An 18483-nucleotide genomic window follows, 5' to 3' on the forward strand; every position below is an offset into this window, starting at 1 on the left:
GCTCCACTATGAGACCGTCACAGACGTCTCATCGCTGGTTGACCAATAAACAGACAAATGGCCAGTGGGTCCGCAGTTCTTCAACAAACCAGACAAAAGCAGCAACGACGGGTGACAAGGAGAGGAGGAGGAGAAGGGTCTTCTTTGCATCTGCCCCAGTGGGATTCATGTTTTCTCAGAGGGTAGAAGGAAGGCAGAGCCTGCCGCTTACATTCCTTCTACATCAAATGGTTGTTCCAGAAAAAGCGCAGCAACATGTGAACTCCTCCAAAGAAAATGAAGACATAGTGAGCCAGGACAGCTCTGCCTTCTTGCTGAAAGTTCTGTTTAAAAAGGAAGCAAGAGAGGGAGGGTGAGTTTCCTTAAAAGGTGATAAAATAAGCCAAAGTTAGAAGCTCAGTATTAATATTAATTCAGTCAGTGCCACAAACTCGCTTCTCGCGCTGCTCCGTCAAGTGTCTGCGTGGAAGAATATCTTGGTCTGTTCGTGATGTCCGTACCATCCACACAACCTGGGGAAGTTTTCCTTTGGACATCTTTTCCCATCTTCACCATCAGCAAATTGGGCACTCTTTTCCAGGTTGATTAACCTCTTCCTCTGGCGTCCCAGAGCACTTTCTTAGTCCTCCCAAAGAACCAAGGGAGTCTGCTTTGGGGTTGAAGAATGGACTTTAGATGGTGAAGAGGGGGTGAGTGTGAGCATGGTTGGAAGCAAAGACCTCAGCAGGTTTCTGGTGCGTGCTCACACGCTTCAATTGTGTCTGACTCTTTCAGCCCCATGGACTGTAGCCCACCAGCTCCTCTGTCCATAGGATTTTCCTGACAAGAATACTGGAGTGGGTTGCCATATCCCCTCCTCCAGGGGATCTTCCTGACCTAGAGATCAAACCTGCATCTCCATTTCTTACATTGCAGGCAGATTCTTTACCACTGAGCCACTGGGGAAGCCCATAAGTAAATGCCACTGTAACTGGAAACCACGAAAGAACTTTTTTTTCCCTCTTATAATTGAAATCAATTTAAAAAATTGAGCGACTTTGACAGAGGTCCAGTGGTTCAGTGATTAAGACTGCGCTTCCACAGCAGGGGGCACAGGTTCAATCCCTACTCAGGGAACTAAGATCCCACATGCCACGTGGCATGACCAAAAAATTAAAATTAAAAAATTTTTAATTAAAAAAAAAATTGAATTTCCTTCCAGCAAAGCAGACAAGAAAATGTATAGAGCACTGAGTCAGATGCTCATATATTTAAATTCCAGTTTTGCCACTTAGTTGCTGAGTAACCTTGGATAGGTTATCTAATCTTCCTGAACCTCAAATGCTTCTCCTGATATACCGAGTCACTAATTCATAGAGTTATTTGGAAAATTAAATGAAACAAACAAGAGTATCTCAGAGTACCTGAAAGAAAATGTTTAGTAAATGTTCATTTCCCATCTGTCCTTCTAACAGACTTAAGAAATTTCTTATACATTACTGTCAGGGTCCCAGAGAGAACAGATGACACACTAAAATTAGGATAATACAGTGTCGGATGAAGACACTTTACAAAAGTCGGGGGAGGAGGCATTACAGTGGCATAACAGCAGAGTTATTGCCACTCCTAGGCCTATAGGGTGGACAAGGCAATGGCACCCCACTCCAGTGCTCTTGCCTGGAAAATCCCATGGACGGAGAAGCCTGGTGGGCTGCAGTCCATGGGGTCGCTAAGAGTCGGACACGACTGAGCGACTTCACTTTCACTTTTCACTTTCATGCATTGGAGAACGAAATGGCAACCCACTCCAGTGTTCTTGCCTTGAGAATCCCAAGGACAGTAGAGCCTGGTGGGCTGCCGTCTATGGGGTCGCACAGTCAGACACGACTGAAGCGACTTAGCAGCAGCAACAGCAAGCCTATAGGGACAGGGAGGAGGCAGCTTCTAGGACCCAGGATAGAGTCTATGGAGAAAAGTTTCAAAGCCATATTTAAGATCCTAAAAACATAGAAAGACTGTTTTAAAACATACTTTATAGCTAGGAAAATTACATGCCCCAGATTAAAAAAAAAACAGGTCCTTGAACCAAAACCCCTCAAAACTAGATGGCAAAATAGGTTGAGAATCAAGGCCTATTTGAAAACAAACACTTGCTTAAGTGAAAAGAATAAGAAGTCAAGCTATGTGATAGCTTGAGGACAATCAATTCAGCACATAAAAATGCACCTTGGTGAGCTCCTTGCCAGGGAGTTTCAAGAGCAAAAATCAAAGTTTCTTTAAATACATCAAAAGCAGGAAGGCATCTGGAGAATCAATGAGACCACTTGATTAAACAAAGTATAAAATGTGAATAAATGATTGCATATGAAAGAAATATACCATACCAGATTCAATATTTTGTTAAAGTTACTTGAGTTAAGCCTGGAAGCAGCAGAGTAAAGCCTTTTAGCATTTTAGAGTCAAACTGAGGAGGAATTTTTAAAATTATTTAAAAAATATTCTGTGGTCTATTTGAAGTGCTCTAAAAGACAATTTTGCAATACAAGAAAGATTACTTTAAAAGTCTAGGCCAAAGCCAGCTTTGTAAAACATTGCAAGGAGAACTAGGGCAGGTATAAGTATAGACACAGATCAATGGAATAGAATTGAGAGTCCAGAAATAAACCCCCAATTTATAGTCAGTTGATTTTCGACAAGGGTGCCAAGGCAATTCAGCAGGAAAAGAGTACTCTTTTCAACAGATGTGCTATGACAACTTAATACCCATATGCAAAAGGATCAAGATGAACTTGTAACTCATACCATATATAAAAATCAGCTCCAAATGAGTCAAAGACCTAAATTTAAGAGCTAAAAGTCTAAAGCTCTTGAAAGAAAACATAGGCATAAAGCTTCATGATGATTTCTTAGATATGACCCAAAAGCACTAGCAACCAAAGGAAAATAGGTAAGCTGAAATTCATCAAATTTAAAATTTTTGCACTTCAAAGAACACTGTCAAGATGAAAGACAACCTTCAGAATGGGAGAAAATATTTGCAAATAACATATCTGATAAGGGACTTATATTCCGCATATATAAAGAACTGTGCTGCTGTGCTGTGCTGAGTCGCTTCAGTCATGTGTGCCTCTGTGACGCTATGGGCCGTAGGCCTCCAGGCCCCTCTGTCCATGGGATTCTCAGCAAGAATACTGGAGTTGCCATGCCCTCCTCCAGGGGATCTTCCTGACCCAGGGATCAAACCCACGTCTCTGACATCTCCTGCATTGGCAAGCGGGTTCTTTACCATTAGCGCCACTTGGCAGGCCCATATAAAGAGCTCCTACAACTCAATAATTAAGACAACCCAATTTTAAAATGAAAAATCTGAATAGACATTTCTCCAGAGATTTATACAAATAACCAATAAGCACCTGAAAAGATGCACAACATTAACTATCAGGGAAGTGCAAATCAAACCCACAGTATGATTCTACTTCACACCCGCGAGGCTGGCTATAATCAAAGAGATAGTTAACTAATTTTGACAAGAACATGGAAAAACAGGATCCCTCATACCTTGCTGGTGGGCCACAACGTAAAATAGTACAGCCACTTTGGAAAACAGTCTGGAAGTTTCTCGAAAAGTTAAAGTTGTCATATGACTCAGCAATTCCACTCCTATGTATGTTCTCAAAAAAACTGAAAACACTCATCTACACAAAAACTTCCACACAGGTGTCCATAGCATCATTATTTACAATAGTCAAAAAGTGGAAACAACCCAAACGTTCAACAACTGATGAATAAACAAAGTGATATGTATACATACACTGGAATATTATTCATCAATAAAACGAAGCATTGATTCATGCTACCACATGGATGAACCTTGAAAAAAACACTGTGTTAAGTGAGAAGGGGATGACAAAGGATGAGATGGTTGGATGGCATCACTGACTCAATGGACGTGAGTTTGAGCAAGCTCCGGGAGTTGGTGGCCTGGCCTGCTGCAGTCCATGGGGTTGCAAAGAGTCGGACACGACTGAGCGACTGAACTGAACTGACGTGAAAGAAGTCAGACATAAAGACCACATATTATATTAGTCCCCTTATATGAAATTTCAGAATAGGCAAATCCAGAGAAACAGAACGTAGATTGGTGGGGCTGGAAGGAAAACAGGAGGAGATAAGAGGGGACTACTATTGGGTTTGCAGTATCTTACTGGGGCGATGAAACTGTTCTAAAATTGATTGTGATGATGGCTATACAACTCTATGAATAAACATAAAGCCACTATTATACTGTTTAAATGGATGAACTGTATGACATGTGAATTTTCTCAATAAAGTTTTTTTAAAGAAAAGTTAATTTATTAAGCTGCAGAGGTAAATTTAACACATAAGTAAATTATAGCTTAAAAGGTAAGGGGAAAAAAATCATTACAAAAAAAAAGGTAAGGGAAAGGAAGAAAAGGACAATGGAAGCGGAGGTGACAGGGAGAAGTGGCTTCCTGATTGGACTGAGATAAATGTAGCAAATAGGTGGTTGTGATTTTTCCTACTCTGCTCTCTCCAGAGAAAAAATTAGAAGGAAGCAGGAGTATTCAGAGTGCTAGCTGATAAAGAAACAGAAAAGCTGAACTAAGGACTTGCCCGTAATTCATAAAGCACAGTCATCAGTGAAAACCGCAGAAGAAACTGGAGCGTCGGAGGAAGGTGGAGAGTACCATGAATGCTCTGTAATAAATGATACGTGGCCAAGAAGTGTTCAACTCAAATAAGGCCAGAAACAAATTAAGTTGTTGGCTTTGATAACATATACTGATTATTTTCCATCGAATTATCTCACTCAGTGTTCAGAACAGTCTACTGGCTTCATTCTAAATATAAATCAGAACATGGCACTCTTTTACTCTCCCTCTCCAGAAGCTTCTCTTATAAACACTTAGGGTAAAACCCCAAAACCTTTTACCACCACTCCTAAGACAGAGGCCAGCCCCTGGACCTGAACACCCACCCTGCTCAGCCATTCTGGCCTCCTTGCTGTTCCTTACGCCTGTTTCTATGCCAAGGGCTTGGCACTCCCAGTTGCCTCTGTCTGGAACACTTTTTCCCCAGGTATTTCCCTGGCTCACTTCCAGTCTCTGCTCAAATATCACCGCCTCAGAGAAGCCTTTCCTGACGGCCCATTCAGAGTCATCTCCATCACTCAGTACCCCCAGCGGTCTAGTCATCTACTTCACCGTTTGTCCCTCTCCTACATTATGAGTCCTATGAGAGTAGGCTCATCTTCTGTCCTGCTCTCTGCCTGGAACTGAGTCTGGCGTATAGGAAGCACTCAATAAATACTTGAGTGAACTTGGTCTGTCAATACCTGGGACTGAGTCTGGCGCATAGTAGATACTCAATAAATATTTGCATAATCGGTCTATCGGTATTTTATGTGATTGTTTCCTTCTTACTTTTAGTAACGTTACTGTTGGGACCTTCTGTTCTTGTTTTGTCTCCAGGAATGTTTTGTTTGAGGGGATGGCTGAGTCTGCCACATTTGAACCAGAGCATAAAAAGGGGCCTGACATTCCCTGAGGTCAGCATGATGGCAGCAGCAGGGACAAAAAAGAAATCGCCGCAGGTGCTGGTCCTGTGATGAATTTAAGGGCAAGAAGTTGGGCTCTAAGGGTCAGCCACCTGTCCTAGCACAGAGCCCCACATGGTTATTCTCTTTCTGCTGCCAGTTACAGGTTGTTCTGGAGGAAAACTAAGTTGGCTGTGGATTTCATCACGCCTAAGATTTGGGCTTCCCCGGTGATTCAGCTGGTAAAGAATCTTCCTGCAATGCAGGAGACCAGGGTTGATCCCTGGGTCAGGAAGATCCCCTCGAGAAGGGAACAGCTACCCACTCCAGTATTCTTACCTGGAGAACTCCATGGACAGAGGAACCTGGCTGGCTACAGTCCATGGGATCACAAAGAGTCAGACATGACTGAGCGACTAACACTTTCACAGAATTTAAAACAGTAATCTTTCTGTTTTCCCTTATTATTTCTTATAATAATCAGGAGAAACAAAGAAATCAAGGAGAGCTGGGCTTAGAGCATAACCTGGGTTGGTTCAAGCAGGATAACCACAATCTAAGTCAAAGGTTCTCCTCCATGATGGAGCATTACATTCACCTGGACTCATCTCTCAAGGTGGAGCCCAGCATCTGTAGTTCTTAAAACTCCACAGGTGATTCTCACATGCATCCTAGTTTGAGAGTGTGAAGCAAAGTTTCTCACATTTATAACTCAGATCCCCGAGGGTGTGTGCAAAATGGTAAATTCTGATGCCAGAGCTGTGGGCTGGGGTTCAAGATTTTGCACATCTGGTCAGCTGCCAAATAATGCTGATGCCGCTGGTCCGTGGACCAGTTTTTTGCGAGGCAAATGTGAGATCAAATCCTGGCATTGGCTCAGGTTCTCAATTTTCAGATCTAATGCTTGGTAATCTGGACATTATTAATCCACGTGTTCTGCTAATTCCTGGGCATTCCAGCTACTTGGCAGCCATTGTTCTGTTTGCTCTTTCCAGCTAGGCCCTTGCTGGGGAAATTTAAGTCTCACCTCTTGCACCATTCTCTGCTCAATGCTGTCCCCAATGTTTCTCAGCTGCACGGCCAACTTGTGAATTGTTTCCTCCTGGTGATGGTTCTGGCCAATACTATCCTCCTTGGGCTGAGAAGGTGGATTGTGATCTACATTGATAGAAAAAAGTTCAAAGAGATAACTGCATTAACTATCACTCACCACTAGTCACTTAAAACTGTCTTAGACAATGAGAGGAATGAAATCCCATCATCATAGTGATTATTAAAAGCAAAGCCTTGCAATGGAATAAATAGCTCTGTCCAGTAGAAATATAATTCAAGCTATATATAAATTTTAATTTTTCTAGTGGTAAAATTAGGTAAAAAATAATTTTAGTAATATATTTTACTTAAGACAGTATATCCAAAGTTCAGTTCAGTTCAGTCACTCAGTCGCATCCAACTCTGCGATCCCATGAACTGCAGCTCCGCCAGGCCTCCCTGTCCATCATCAACTCCTGGAGTTTACACAAACTCATGTCCATTGAGTCGGTGATGCCATCCAGCCATCTCATCCTCTGTCGTCCCCTTCTCTTCCTGCCCCCAATCCCTCCCAGCATCAGGGTCTTTTCAAATGAGTCAGCTCTTCGTATCAGGTGGCCAAAGTATCGGAGGTGCAGCTTCAAAATCAGTCCTACCAGTGAACACCCAGGTCTGACCTCCTTTAGGATGGACTGGTTGGATCTCCTTGCAGTCCAAGGGACTCTCAAGAGTCTTCTCCAACACCACAGTTCAAAAGCATCAATTCTTTATACACTCTCACATCCAAAGTATTATAACATATAATCAATATAAAATTATTAGTGATATGTTTTGCACTTTTTAAGCTTTAAAAATCCAGTGTTTATTTTACACTTGCAACACATCTCAATCCAGACATTAACTAATTTCATTGGAAAACCTTGTATTTTATTTCATGAAGTGTTGATTTGTATTTAGATTTAATGAAGTTTACAATTAAAAAGTAAATTCATATATCCAAGTTGTTCCACACATACCTAAAACTTGTCCAACAACTAAATCAAGTATCAGTTTTTTAAACTTAATTAAAATTTTTAAAAAACTTAAAATTCAGTTCCTCAATTGCACTGGCCACATTTCAAGTGCTCTATTATATTCCAATACTGAATTTTTAATATCCAAAAGGAAAAATTATCTCACTTTATGTTGAAAATTGTGTGGATATATATATATCCACATAAAATTCTAAAAATAAAACTGTCATCTAAATGACCTAGTGGGGAATTTGGAAAAATCTCATCGTTAATCTTTTCAAAAGAATAATTCCTTCTTAAAGCAAATAACAAGCCTCAGTGTATTGGGACTTTAAAAAATGTTCTATCAACATACAAAAGGTCCTTTCTGTTGCACTTAGGAAAACTTTCAAGCAAATATGACTTTAAGGTTTTGTAAGTGCTTTTCCACTGCCAGCTATAATGTGAATATTTTATTGTCTCAGATGATGGTCATCTTTTTATAATCTTGATTTCATTTAATAAAAAAGAGAGATCTAGGGCCTTCTGGTATAAGACTGAGCACAAGCATTGGCCTTTCCGTTTCTCCTAGTCCCTCCCAAGACCTCACCAAAGTGAAAGTATAAAAAAGAGTAAAACTGCAACAGTGAAAAGAATGGGAAGCAAAGTCAACAGCAGATGAGAGATCTATACGTGTTTCTAGAAGGCAGAAAGAAGAAAAGACAAGATATAGACGAGTGAGCCAGAAAGAGAAAGTGCCAAGAACCCAGGATAGGAAGCCCCTTCACTCACCAGGACGTGGAAGCTGGAAAAGGGAAGCCTGCCATTGGCTGATGAGGATCTACTGTCCCGCTTGGCGCCCTTGGCAACCCCAGCCCACTGGACCCATCAGATTTCAGGTGGAAAATCCAGACCACTCTTCTCCAACAGGAGAACGAACCTTGTGGAGAGAGCTAAAACTTCTTTATGAATGTTGGTGCCTTGTTCTGGCATTTGAGGGCTCTGGAGCCAGAAAGTCAGCTCCCCTAACTCATCACCCTAAAACTCCCCCAGTTCAGACCCCTTGTTTGAGTCCCCATTCAGTGAGGAGCCCTGGGAAGCAGTGAGGCATAGTGGTAAGATTCTGAAGCCAAATCATTTGGGTTCAAATATAAAATCTATAGATAAAACTGTGTAACCTGGGAAAGTTATTTAATCTCTCTATGCCTTTGTTTCCTCAATTGTAAAATGGGAATGGTAATATCTTATTTTATCAATTCTAAGATTTTATAATGCCTCCAAGAATATGTTTTATAGTCTATGGCATGTCATATTCCAACAGCATTGTTTATTTCCTTAGTAGGAAACAAAATTATAGTACATTTTACAATTGATGGAATTAAACTTAATGAGCAGAGAAGGAAATGGCAACCCACTCCAGCATTCCTGCCTGGAGAATTCCATGGACAGAGGAGCATGGTGGGATACGGTCCATGGGGTCACAGTCAGATAACACTGAGCACACAGCACAAACTTAATAAGATACCATAGTAACTACCTTGTAGAGGGGTTGTTGAAATGATTAAGTGAGTTAATACATTTAACCTGTGCAGGACCATGCCTGGAACATGGATAAATGCTATATGAGTGAGTTAACTGGTCAGTATTTTTTTTTTTTAAATAACAGAAGATCACCAGGCAACTGAGAAGAACCATAGTATGAAAGAGAAATACCAGATAAACAAACAAAATAGTGATCCTGAAGAAAACAGATGTAATTCAGGAAACAGAAGAGAATGTTTGCAAGTTCTAATGTATATCTTTAGAGTGATTTAAGAAAATATTACATTTAGCGACTTCCCTGGCGATCCAGTGATTAGGACTCACCTTCCCCAGGGGTTGTGGGTTTGATCCCTGGTCAGGGAGCTAGGATCCCACAGGCCTATGGCCAAAAAACAAAACATAAAAACAGAAGCAATATCATAACAAATTCAATAAAGACGTTTAAAAAACGGTCCACATCAAAAACAAAATCTTTATTTAAAAAAAGAAAGAAAATATTACATTTAGGAAACAAAAGAAAATGCTATGAAAAAAGATTAAACCTACAACAAAATCTTTCAGTTTTTAAAAATATGATTGCTAAAATTAAAAATACAATTGACCGTCTGAGAAAAGAAAATCACTCAGGAAAAAAAAAATCAGAATTTTTAAATAGGTGAGATAAGATAGGTGATATACAGAACCAATCTGGAAAGACCAGCACCAGATTAGTAAGAGTCACAGAAAGAAACAGAGGAGGAAAATTGTTAAACAGCATAAGACAGCTTCCCAGCACAAACTTCAGACTAGAACATCTCACCAAGAAAAAAGCCCCACCAAATTCTCAGGACAACAAAAGGGGAAATAAAATCCTCACCTCTGGACCATACTGACATTTCAAAAGATGTCATTTTGACTAAAGATGCTGAAGATCTCCAAAGAGAAACATGGGTTAGTTTGATGACTGACTTCCCATCAGTAATGGATTCTAGAATATAGTAGAACAATTAATACCCTCAAGAATTTTTTTTTTTTTTTTGGTCATGCCACATGCTTTGCAAGATCTTAGTTCCCCGACCACAGAGGTTGAACCCTGGCCCTTGGCAGTGAAAGCATCAAGTCCTAACCACAACCACCAGGGAATTCCCACCCTCGAGGATTTTATAAAAAATTCTCTTCAACCTAGAAGTTTCTGCCTACCTAATTCTCAATAATTTGTGAGAGGTGAATAAAGACATCTGCAGACATGCAAGGACTCAGGAAGTTGTTTTCTCATAAACAATTTCTTAGGAAGCCTCTTGAGGAGGTTTTCCAGTGAAACAGTATGACTAAATCAAGGGGAAAACAAAAATCACCGAAAGGTGGATCCAACGCTGGGAAGGGAAGTCCCAGGATGACAGGCCCAGACAGTGATGAGATTGGAACAAGAGAACAGCTCTAGAAGGGAAGTCCCCAAGGAAAGGGAGATTTGATCGAAAACATAGCACAATTGAAAATTTGGGAAACTTGTAGATATCATAACTACAAATCGTGTCAGCAGCGGAGGAGAGGCAGTGAGAAAGTCCAGAAAACAAAGGTAATGCAGAAAGTTTATGGTGCAAATGAGAAGCCAATTAAAATGTGGCCTAAGTTTAAAGATTTCCTTTAAAGCTTTAAGCTTAATTGATAGCTCAGTTGGTAAAGAATCCGCCTGCAATGCAGGAGACCCCAGTTCGATTCCTACTAATAGCTCAGTTGGTAAAGAATCTGCCTGCAATGTAGGAGACTCCAGTTTGATTCCTGGTTCGGGAAGATCCGCCTGGAGAAGGAATAGGGTAGCAAAGAGTCGGACTCGATTGAGCAACTTTCACTTCCATGACCCACTACTTGTAGATCTGGATTATGTAAACTGTCAACAATCCATCATTTAATGTACAGCATACTGTCTCAAAACCATACACAACTGTGCTTTGACCTTTAATGGACAGAACAGTTCTCAGAGTTTTCTGAGAGGCTATTACAGGGTTATAATCTTCAATTTCAGAGAAGGCAATGGCACCCCACTCCAGTACTCTTGCCTGGAAAATTCCATGGACGGATGAGCCTGGTAGGCTGCAGTCCATGGGGTCTCGAAGAGTCGGACACGGCTGGGCGACTTCACTTTCACTTTTCACTTTAATGCATTGGAGAAGGAAATGACAACCCACTCCAGTGTTCTTACTTGGAGAATCCCAGGGATGGGGAAGTCTGGTGGGCTGCCGTTTATGGGGTCACATAGAGTCGGACACGACTGAAGTGACTTAGCAACAGTAGCAGCAGCAATCTTCAATTTGGCTCAAAATAAAATTTCTGTTTCTTTCTTAGACCAACTGATCAACTTTTTTTGTTGGCACTCAGCCTGATTTAAGCAATCACAGCTTTAATCCACTATTTCATTACTTGGAGATGTTTATCCTCAGGGAATATCACTTCAGTACCTACGAACTTGATTGGTGGTAGCGACCACTCCTGAATCCCAGAGCCTTAGGAGAATGTGAAAAGTATTTGCATAGAAATGAATCGCCAGACTATGTTCGATACAGGATACAGGATGCTTGGGGCTGGTGCACGGGGATGATCCAGAGAGATGATATGGGGTGGGAGGTGGGAGGGGGGGTTCAGGATTGGGAACTCATGTACACCCGTGGCGGATTCATGTCAATGTATGGCAAAACCAATACAGTATTGTAAAGTAAAATAAAGTAAAAATAAAAATTTTAATAAATAAATAAAATAAAAAGAGGAAAAAAAAAGAGTATTTGCATAACCTTTTACCTTTGTAACATAGCAAGTGGAGAGAAGAAAGGGCAACTGAGTGGGGAGACCTTCCAAATGGTATCATCAACTTCAAAATGGGTTTAGGACCAGCCCTACCTGTGCCAATCAAAAGTATGATGATTTGCAACTATCATTTTAACTGACTGTCACCTGGGAAGTACAAAATCTAGTATCTTCAGTATGAAGATGGAATATAAGTTGGGTAAGTTCCAGTAATGGACGCTGGGAGAAATGGAGCTATAAGAATGCTAACAAGCCTTGGGTATTTCAGCTGGGTAGACAAAGGGGCAGAGAAGGAAGGACTTAGAGATAGAACACAACAGAAGATTGTGCTCAAAGCAAGAAGTGTGTTTTGTATTCTGGAACTCAGCATAACAACTATTTGTATTTCGTGCATGTCTGAACAATTACTGGTGAAACACTTGCAGCGTGGCAAATGCGTGTGTGCTTAGTCATGTCCAACTCTTTTTGACCCCATGGACTGTAACCTGCTGGGCTCCTCTGTCCATGGGATTTTCCAGTTGTGGATACTGGAGTGGGTTGCCATTTCCTCCTCCAGGGGATCTTCTTGACCCAGGGATCAAACCCACATCTCTTGAGTCTCCTACATTGGCAGGTGTGTTCTTTACCACTAGCGCCATCTGGGAAGCCCAAAATAACAGAGATGATACTGCATATGAGATGTGTGTATCAGCATACTTACCTATTGGATACACATCGTCTATGTCAGTAATTATGGGTCACCGTTACTCCCTAAGAACTTAGAATTAAAAGAAAAGAGTATTTTCTGAGAACTTAGAGGCAAGATCAGTGTATGTTTAGTGGAAATGGGTGAGATAAACAGTCATCGAAGGGGAAAGGCTACTAGCTCTCCCTTGCCCAAGCCATTCCCTCTGCCTGCAACTTGCACCCTCTTTAACCCCCTCAGGTCTCAGTCCAGGGTTACGTCTCCAGGGAAGCCTTCTCTAACCTCCCTCCTAGGCCAAAGCCCCATTATAGCATCTGGACCTCTTAGCACCCTATCATATTACATTTAACATTGGTATATGTGATTGACTGCTGTCTGCCTTCTTTACCTGACCATCTGTGCCAGGAAGGAAGGGGCTGTTGCTTTTTTTGTTTATTATTGTCACCCAAGTATGTAATGCAGTGCCTAAAATACAGTTGGCCCTAGTATTTTTTAAAATGAATTTAAAAAGTCAATGTGTCCATCTAGAGGAGGAAAGAGAGAGATGGTGAGCCTTAGGAGCACCAAAAAAAGAAAAAAGCATAAATGAGCATCCAAGGGACTTTCCTGGTGGTCCAGTGGTTAAGAATCTGTCTGCCAGTGCAGGGGTCCAGGGTTGATCCCTGGTCTGGGAACTAAGATCCGACATGCCATGGAGCAACTAAGCCCATGCACCACAACTACTGAGCCCTTGTGCCCTGGAGCCCATGCTTGGCAACAAGAAGCAGGCACTGCGACCAGAAGCCCATGCACCACAACTAGAGAGTAAAAAAATATATATATATTATATATATATATATATATAAAATATATATATATATATAATGAACACCCGAGTGTTGCCAGAAGGGGGACCCTGGGGGCCCCCCTTTCTGCAATACAAGCACCCTCAGAAGCAGAAAGAAGCTGAAAACTGGACCCTCTTCTGACTTCTACAATTAATATATCCCATTTACACTACCTATATATATCTATGAGCTTCTCTGTGTTAGTTGCTCAGTTGTGTCCGACTCTTTGTGACCCCATGGACTTTAGATCACCAGGCTCTTCTGTCCATGGTATTCTCCAGGCAAGAATACTGAAGTGGGTTGCCATTCCCTTCTCTGGAGAATCTTCCTGACCCAGGGGTTAAACCTGGGTCTCTTTCATTGCTGACAGACTCTTTTTCGGCCACACCCCACACCTTGTGAGATCTCAGTTCTCCGACCAGGGATTGAACCCGGGCTTCTTGCATTGGGAAGTGCAGAGTCCTGTTGGATGCCAGGAAATTTTTCTATGTGTGTGTATATATGTCTGCCCTTTCCTATCAATAGAGAAGGAAATGGCAACCCACTCCAGTATTCTTGCCTGGAAAATCCCATGGACAGAGAAGCCCAGCCAGCTGTAGTCCACAGGTCACAAAGAGTCGGACATGACTGAGCGCACGCACTTTTCCTATCAATACTTTTTACATTTTTAGAAGTGGGCAGGGCCTCTTTCCACTTTTAATCATTTTTGTTTTCCCAAGAGTGTCTAATTTATCTTAAATGATGTATCAGGATGGTTGCTCTTGACTTCTCCAAATCCTGTGCACCTCCTCAACTTTTCTAAGTGTCTTTTAGTTGTACATGGGCTTCCCAGGTGGTGCTACTGATAAAGAATCCTGACAATGCAGGAGACCCAAGAGATGCAGGTTCGATCCCTGGGCTGGGAAGATCCCCTAAAGGAGGAAATGGCAACCTACCTATTCCAGTATGAGTGCCTGGAAAAACCCCATGGACAGAGGAGCATGGTGGACTATAGTCAGGGTCGCAAAGAGTTGGACACGACTGAGCACAGGTGTATGCGTGTGCACACACACACACACATTCTCCATACAAATACTATGGGTTCCTCCTCCCCCAGCACCAAACAGATATGTTCATATGGCTAGTGTTCAGTTCAGTTGCTCAGTAGTGTCTAGCTCTTTGCGAGCCTATGGACTGCAGCATGGCCAGGCTTCCCTGTCCATCACCAACTCCTGGAGCTTGCCCAAACTCATGTCCATCCAGTCAGTGATGCCATCCAACCATCGCATCCTCTCTAGTCCCCTTCTCCTCCTGCCTTCAATCTTTCCCAGAATCAGGGTGTTTTCCAAGGAGTCAGTTCTTCGCATCAGGTGGCCAAAGTATTGGAGTTGCAGCATCAGTCCTCCCAATGACTATTCAGGACTGATTTCCTTTAGGATTGACTGGTTTGATCTCCTTGCAATCTAAGGGACTCTCAAGAATCTTCTCCAACACCACAGTTCAAAAGCATCAAATCTTCGGTGCTCAGCTTTCTTTATAGTCCAACTCTCACATCCATACCATAGCTTTGACTAGACAGACTTTTGTCAGCAAAATAACATCTCTGCTTTTTGATATGCTGTCTAGGTTAGTCATAGCTTTTCTTCCAAGGAGCAAGCGTCTTTTACTTTCATGGCTGCAGTCACCACACGCAGTGATTTTGGAGCCCAAGAAAATAGTCTGTCACTGTTTCCATTGTTTCCCTATCTATTTGCCATGAAGTAATGGGATCAGATGCCATGATCTTAGTTTTCTGAATGTTGAGTTTTAAGCCAGCTTTTTCACTCTCCTTTTTCACTTTCATCAAGAGAATACCCCCAAAGTAACAGATAAGTTTGGGCTTTAACCGGTCACTTTCCAGCCAACAATGGCTTGTGATTTTCATTTTCAGTCTGTATTGCAGCCTGGGACAAAAGCACTAACAGGAGAAAGGGATCTTCTCAATCAGCTTCTTCATTAAGAGTTCGCTCTATCTAATTTATCTAACCTATCTAATCTATTTTTGTCATCCGTCCATCCATCCAATCAGGTGCCCAGCAGGAGAGCTTCCCAGGGTCCTCCACGCGACCAACCACACCTGGATGACTGCGCGTTCAGGGTTCTCCTCAGACGCACTGCCCAGACCCCGTCGTCGGCCGGAAAAACCGTTGGGGCGGGGCTGGCAGTAGAGGTCACGTGAGCGGCTGTGACCAATGGGAAGTGCACACGGCGCGGTGTGCCCAGAGTGGGTCTCCGGCGCCGTGGGGTGGCGCCCCTTGTTCGTTACTACTACTAAGTCGTGTCAGTCGTGTCCGACTCTGTGCGACCCCACAGACGGCAGCCCACCAGGCTCCCCCGTCCCTGGGATCCTCCAGGCAAGAACACTGGAGTGGGTTGCCATTTCCTTCTCCAGTGCTTGAAAGTGAAAGTGAAATCGCTCAGTCATGTCCGACTCTTCGCGACCCCATGGACTGCAGTCTACCAGGCTCCTCCGTCCATGGGATTTTCCAGGCGAACTTGTTCGCTACCTGCTTCAAATTCGATTGAGAGGGAGGGAGACTAGGTATTCGGGGTATACCACCAGGCCCCTCCAGTGACCCTGGCTTTAGCGTTCTCGACGTCATAACAACTCAGTGTCCCTCACACGGCCCCCTTCAGTCTGCGCGTCCCCATTCCTTCAGCGATAAAAGAGGAGAAACACGACGCTTCTTGCTGAGCCTGTGAGGGAAGGAAATGGGAGCGGGGGTGGGGCGCGGCTTCTGGCCGCTACCGCCTCTGACTAGGCGGTAACCGGCGGCCGTGGCTTGCACTGTTGGCGCACCAGACAAAAATGCCAGACACGAAGATTTTACATACGTAGTAAAATGAGAACTCTATGCAAAAAAAAAAAATATATATATATATTATATATATATGCAGATTAGGCTGTTGGCTGTCACTGTAACTTAGTAGCATTAGTAATTCTTCACCCTTCTGCTTTTTTTGAGGTGAAACTTAGGAAAGCTTTTGGGGTAAATGTGGCAACCGCCCACAGTGCACCTCAGTTTCATAAGGATCGGTGAGGATTAAGTAATACAGTGAGTGTGAAAACATTGGAAAAGTCTTGCAGTAAAAGACAAGTTCTAGAATAGTGCACGGCTTTGTGAATATACTAAAAGCTTCTGAACTGTGTGCTTTAGAAGTGTGAACTTTAGGGTACGAGTTACATCTCAACTTAGAAAAGCGAAATGTATGTTCTATAAGGTAATCATAGGTGACACAGTCTCGGGTTTGAAGATATCATTGTTGACACCTGTCCAGATGAAAATTCAAAATTTTGGTCAATTGAGTTCTTTTTAGAAAATGGATACCATATTTGATGTGGCGGCCAGAGTCTCATTAGGATGCTTGAAATTTCCGCTTTCTTAGGGGCATGTAATTCTTTTAAAGTGGAAAATAGTTTGAGATTAATTTACATCCTTTCAGGTGTCTAGCGTGTTTTTAATCTAAAAGTCTAAAACCGCGTGCATTACACTAACATTCTTTAATGCTTTTTCAAACACAGCGCTTTAATTTTCCAACATTTTGGGACATTTAGGAATCATACATTTTTTAAAAACAAAATTTCAAGTTTATCTTTCCCTCATGTTCTTTCCTATATTGACAATATCAAGAAGGAACCTACACGGAATTTTCCCTACCTCAACAATGCAGACATTTTCAGGTCAAGTTTAAAGGTATATTTTTTATTAAAAGATGAATTTGATCTATTTTAGTGAATTTGGGATCATCTTAATTAGTTGTCACATCAGTGATTCAGAGCTAAAAGAAACTAGGAGGTTTATACCATGAAGCAAAGTCAGTTTTAGATTTTTACTATGTAAGAACTTCGATGAATAGATTTACACTACTTCTTAATGTTTAAATACTCCAGTGCCCAATTTTATATCTTCAGTACCAGGAAAAATACAAGCTAAATAGAATATTTAACTTAGTTTAATACAAATAATATCTTACCTGGGTTCCTTGACATGGCTGAAACTGGCTGGGAGCTGACAAGTTGGGTCATGTAAACATTCTGAAAACTGTATTTCACCCACAGTGATTTGCAACAATTTGTTACATTGGGAGAGGGATTCAGAAGTTCTTTAGGTTCATAAACAATGGCATCATGTTTTTTCTTCTTCATGTGTTTTTCCTGTTAAAAATATTTTCAGAGGATTTCTCCCATTTCTCAGTATATATTTGGTATGATAAATGAATACTGATATTTTAACACAAACAGCTTTTATTCCATATATAAAAAGATTTTGCATTTGGATGGAAGATGGAACAGGGTGATCTGTAAGTTCTTTTTCAACTGAAGTAAACATCTATGTTGTTTGGTCTTTAGATCTGATACATTACCCTGTATCCTCATCTCCCAGCAGTTTCTCATCATCTTAATAGTTACATTCCATCCAGGGAACAGTCTTAAATTAGTACACATAGAAGAGAGACAAATTATTAATAGTATAGCCAAAAGAAAAATAGATTTAAAAAACCTAGACAGGTGGGGAAGATTGGAGATGGAATATATTCTTCTTCCTACTGCAGGGTGTGTGTTTGTGTGTATTTCCTCCCCAGAATGGCTCTTGCATTCCCTCTTTAATACTCCATATACACACAGTCCATCTCTGCAGACGCCAATGAAGGCTATTCTTTGCACACTCCTCCCTTTTCTTCTAATATTAAACCACCAATCGGAGAAGGCGATGGCACCCATTCCAGTTCTCTTGCCTGGAAAATCTCAGGGACGGGGGAGCCTGGTGGGCTGCTGTCTATGGGGTCACGCAGAGTCGGACACGACTGAAGCGACTTAGCAGCAGCAGCAGTAAAGCACCAATCCAGTAAGTTGAAGAATGGATGATTCTCATTGTCTATCAGTGTACTTACTTATCTTATCTTAAAGGTTGGCCACAGAGTTTGACTTGCTATTTTACCTTCTAAATCTAAGCAGTTAACAGAAAATCAAAGAATGACTGAGAGGTCAAACCATAAAAAAACAACTAAAGGTAGCAGAGGAGGCCTTCTGAAGCATTGCATCAGTACTGTCCAATAAAAATATGTGAAACA

The 18483-nt window shown here is 41.8% G+C and overlaps 1 protein-coding gene across 1 annotated transcript; it reads right to left on the reverse strand.

The window, feature by feature from the left end:
• Window positions 1-218: 218 nt before the first annotated feature.
• On the reverse strand, window positions 219-17557 carry PXT1 (peroxisomal testis enriched protein 1). Its single transcript, XM_068961012.1, has 3 exons — window positions 17386-17557; window positions 6564-6694; window positions 219-323 (listed from the first exon to the last, which is right to left on the reverse strand). The coding sequence occupies exons 1-3, from the start codon at window positions 17555-17557 to the stop codon at window positions 219-221; spliced, it is 408 nt and encodes a 135-aa protein (XP_068817113.1).
• Between the last annotated feature and the right edge of the window lie 926 nt (window positions 17558-18483).

The sequence above is a fragment of the Capricornis sumatraensis genome, chromosome 22, assembly GCF_032405125.1.
Source record: "Capricornis sumatraensis isolate serow.1 chromosome 22, serow.2, whole genome shotgun sequence".
NCBI classification, from domain to species: domain Eukaryota; kingdom Metazoa; phylum Chordata; class Mammalia; order Artiodactyla; family Bovidae; genus Capricornis; species Capricornis sumatraensis.

What these genes read in the sequence shown, in the direction of transcription:
- PXT1 (XM_068961012.1), bottom strand. Translation starts at nt 17,557, where the DNA reads ATGAAGAAGAAAAAACATGATGCCATTGTTTATGAACCTAAAGAACTT. An exon ending in AGCCATGTCAAGGAACCCAG is followed by an intron (nt 6,695 to 17,385) that starts GTAAGATATTAT and finishes CTATCAATGTAG; the next exon opens with ATCACAATCCACCTTCTCAG. An exon ending in AGCAGAGAATGGTGCAAGAG is followed by an intron (nt 324 to 6,563) that starts GTGAGACTTAAA and finishes CTTTTTAAACAG; the next exon opens with AACTTTCAGCAAGAAGGCAG.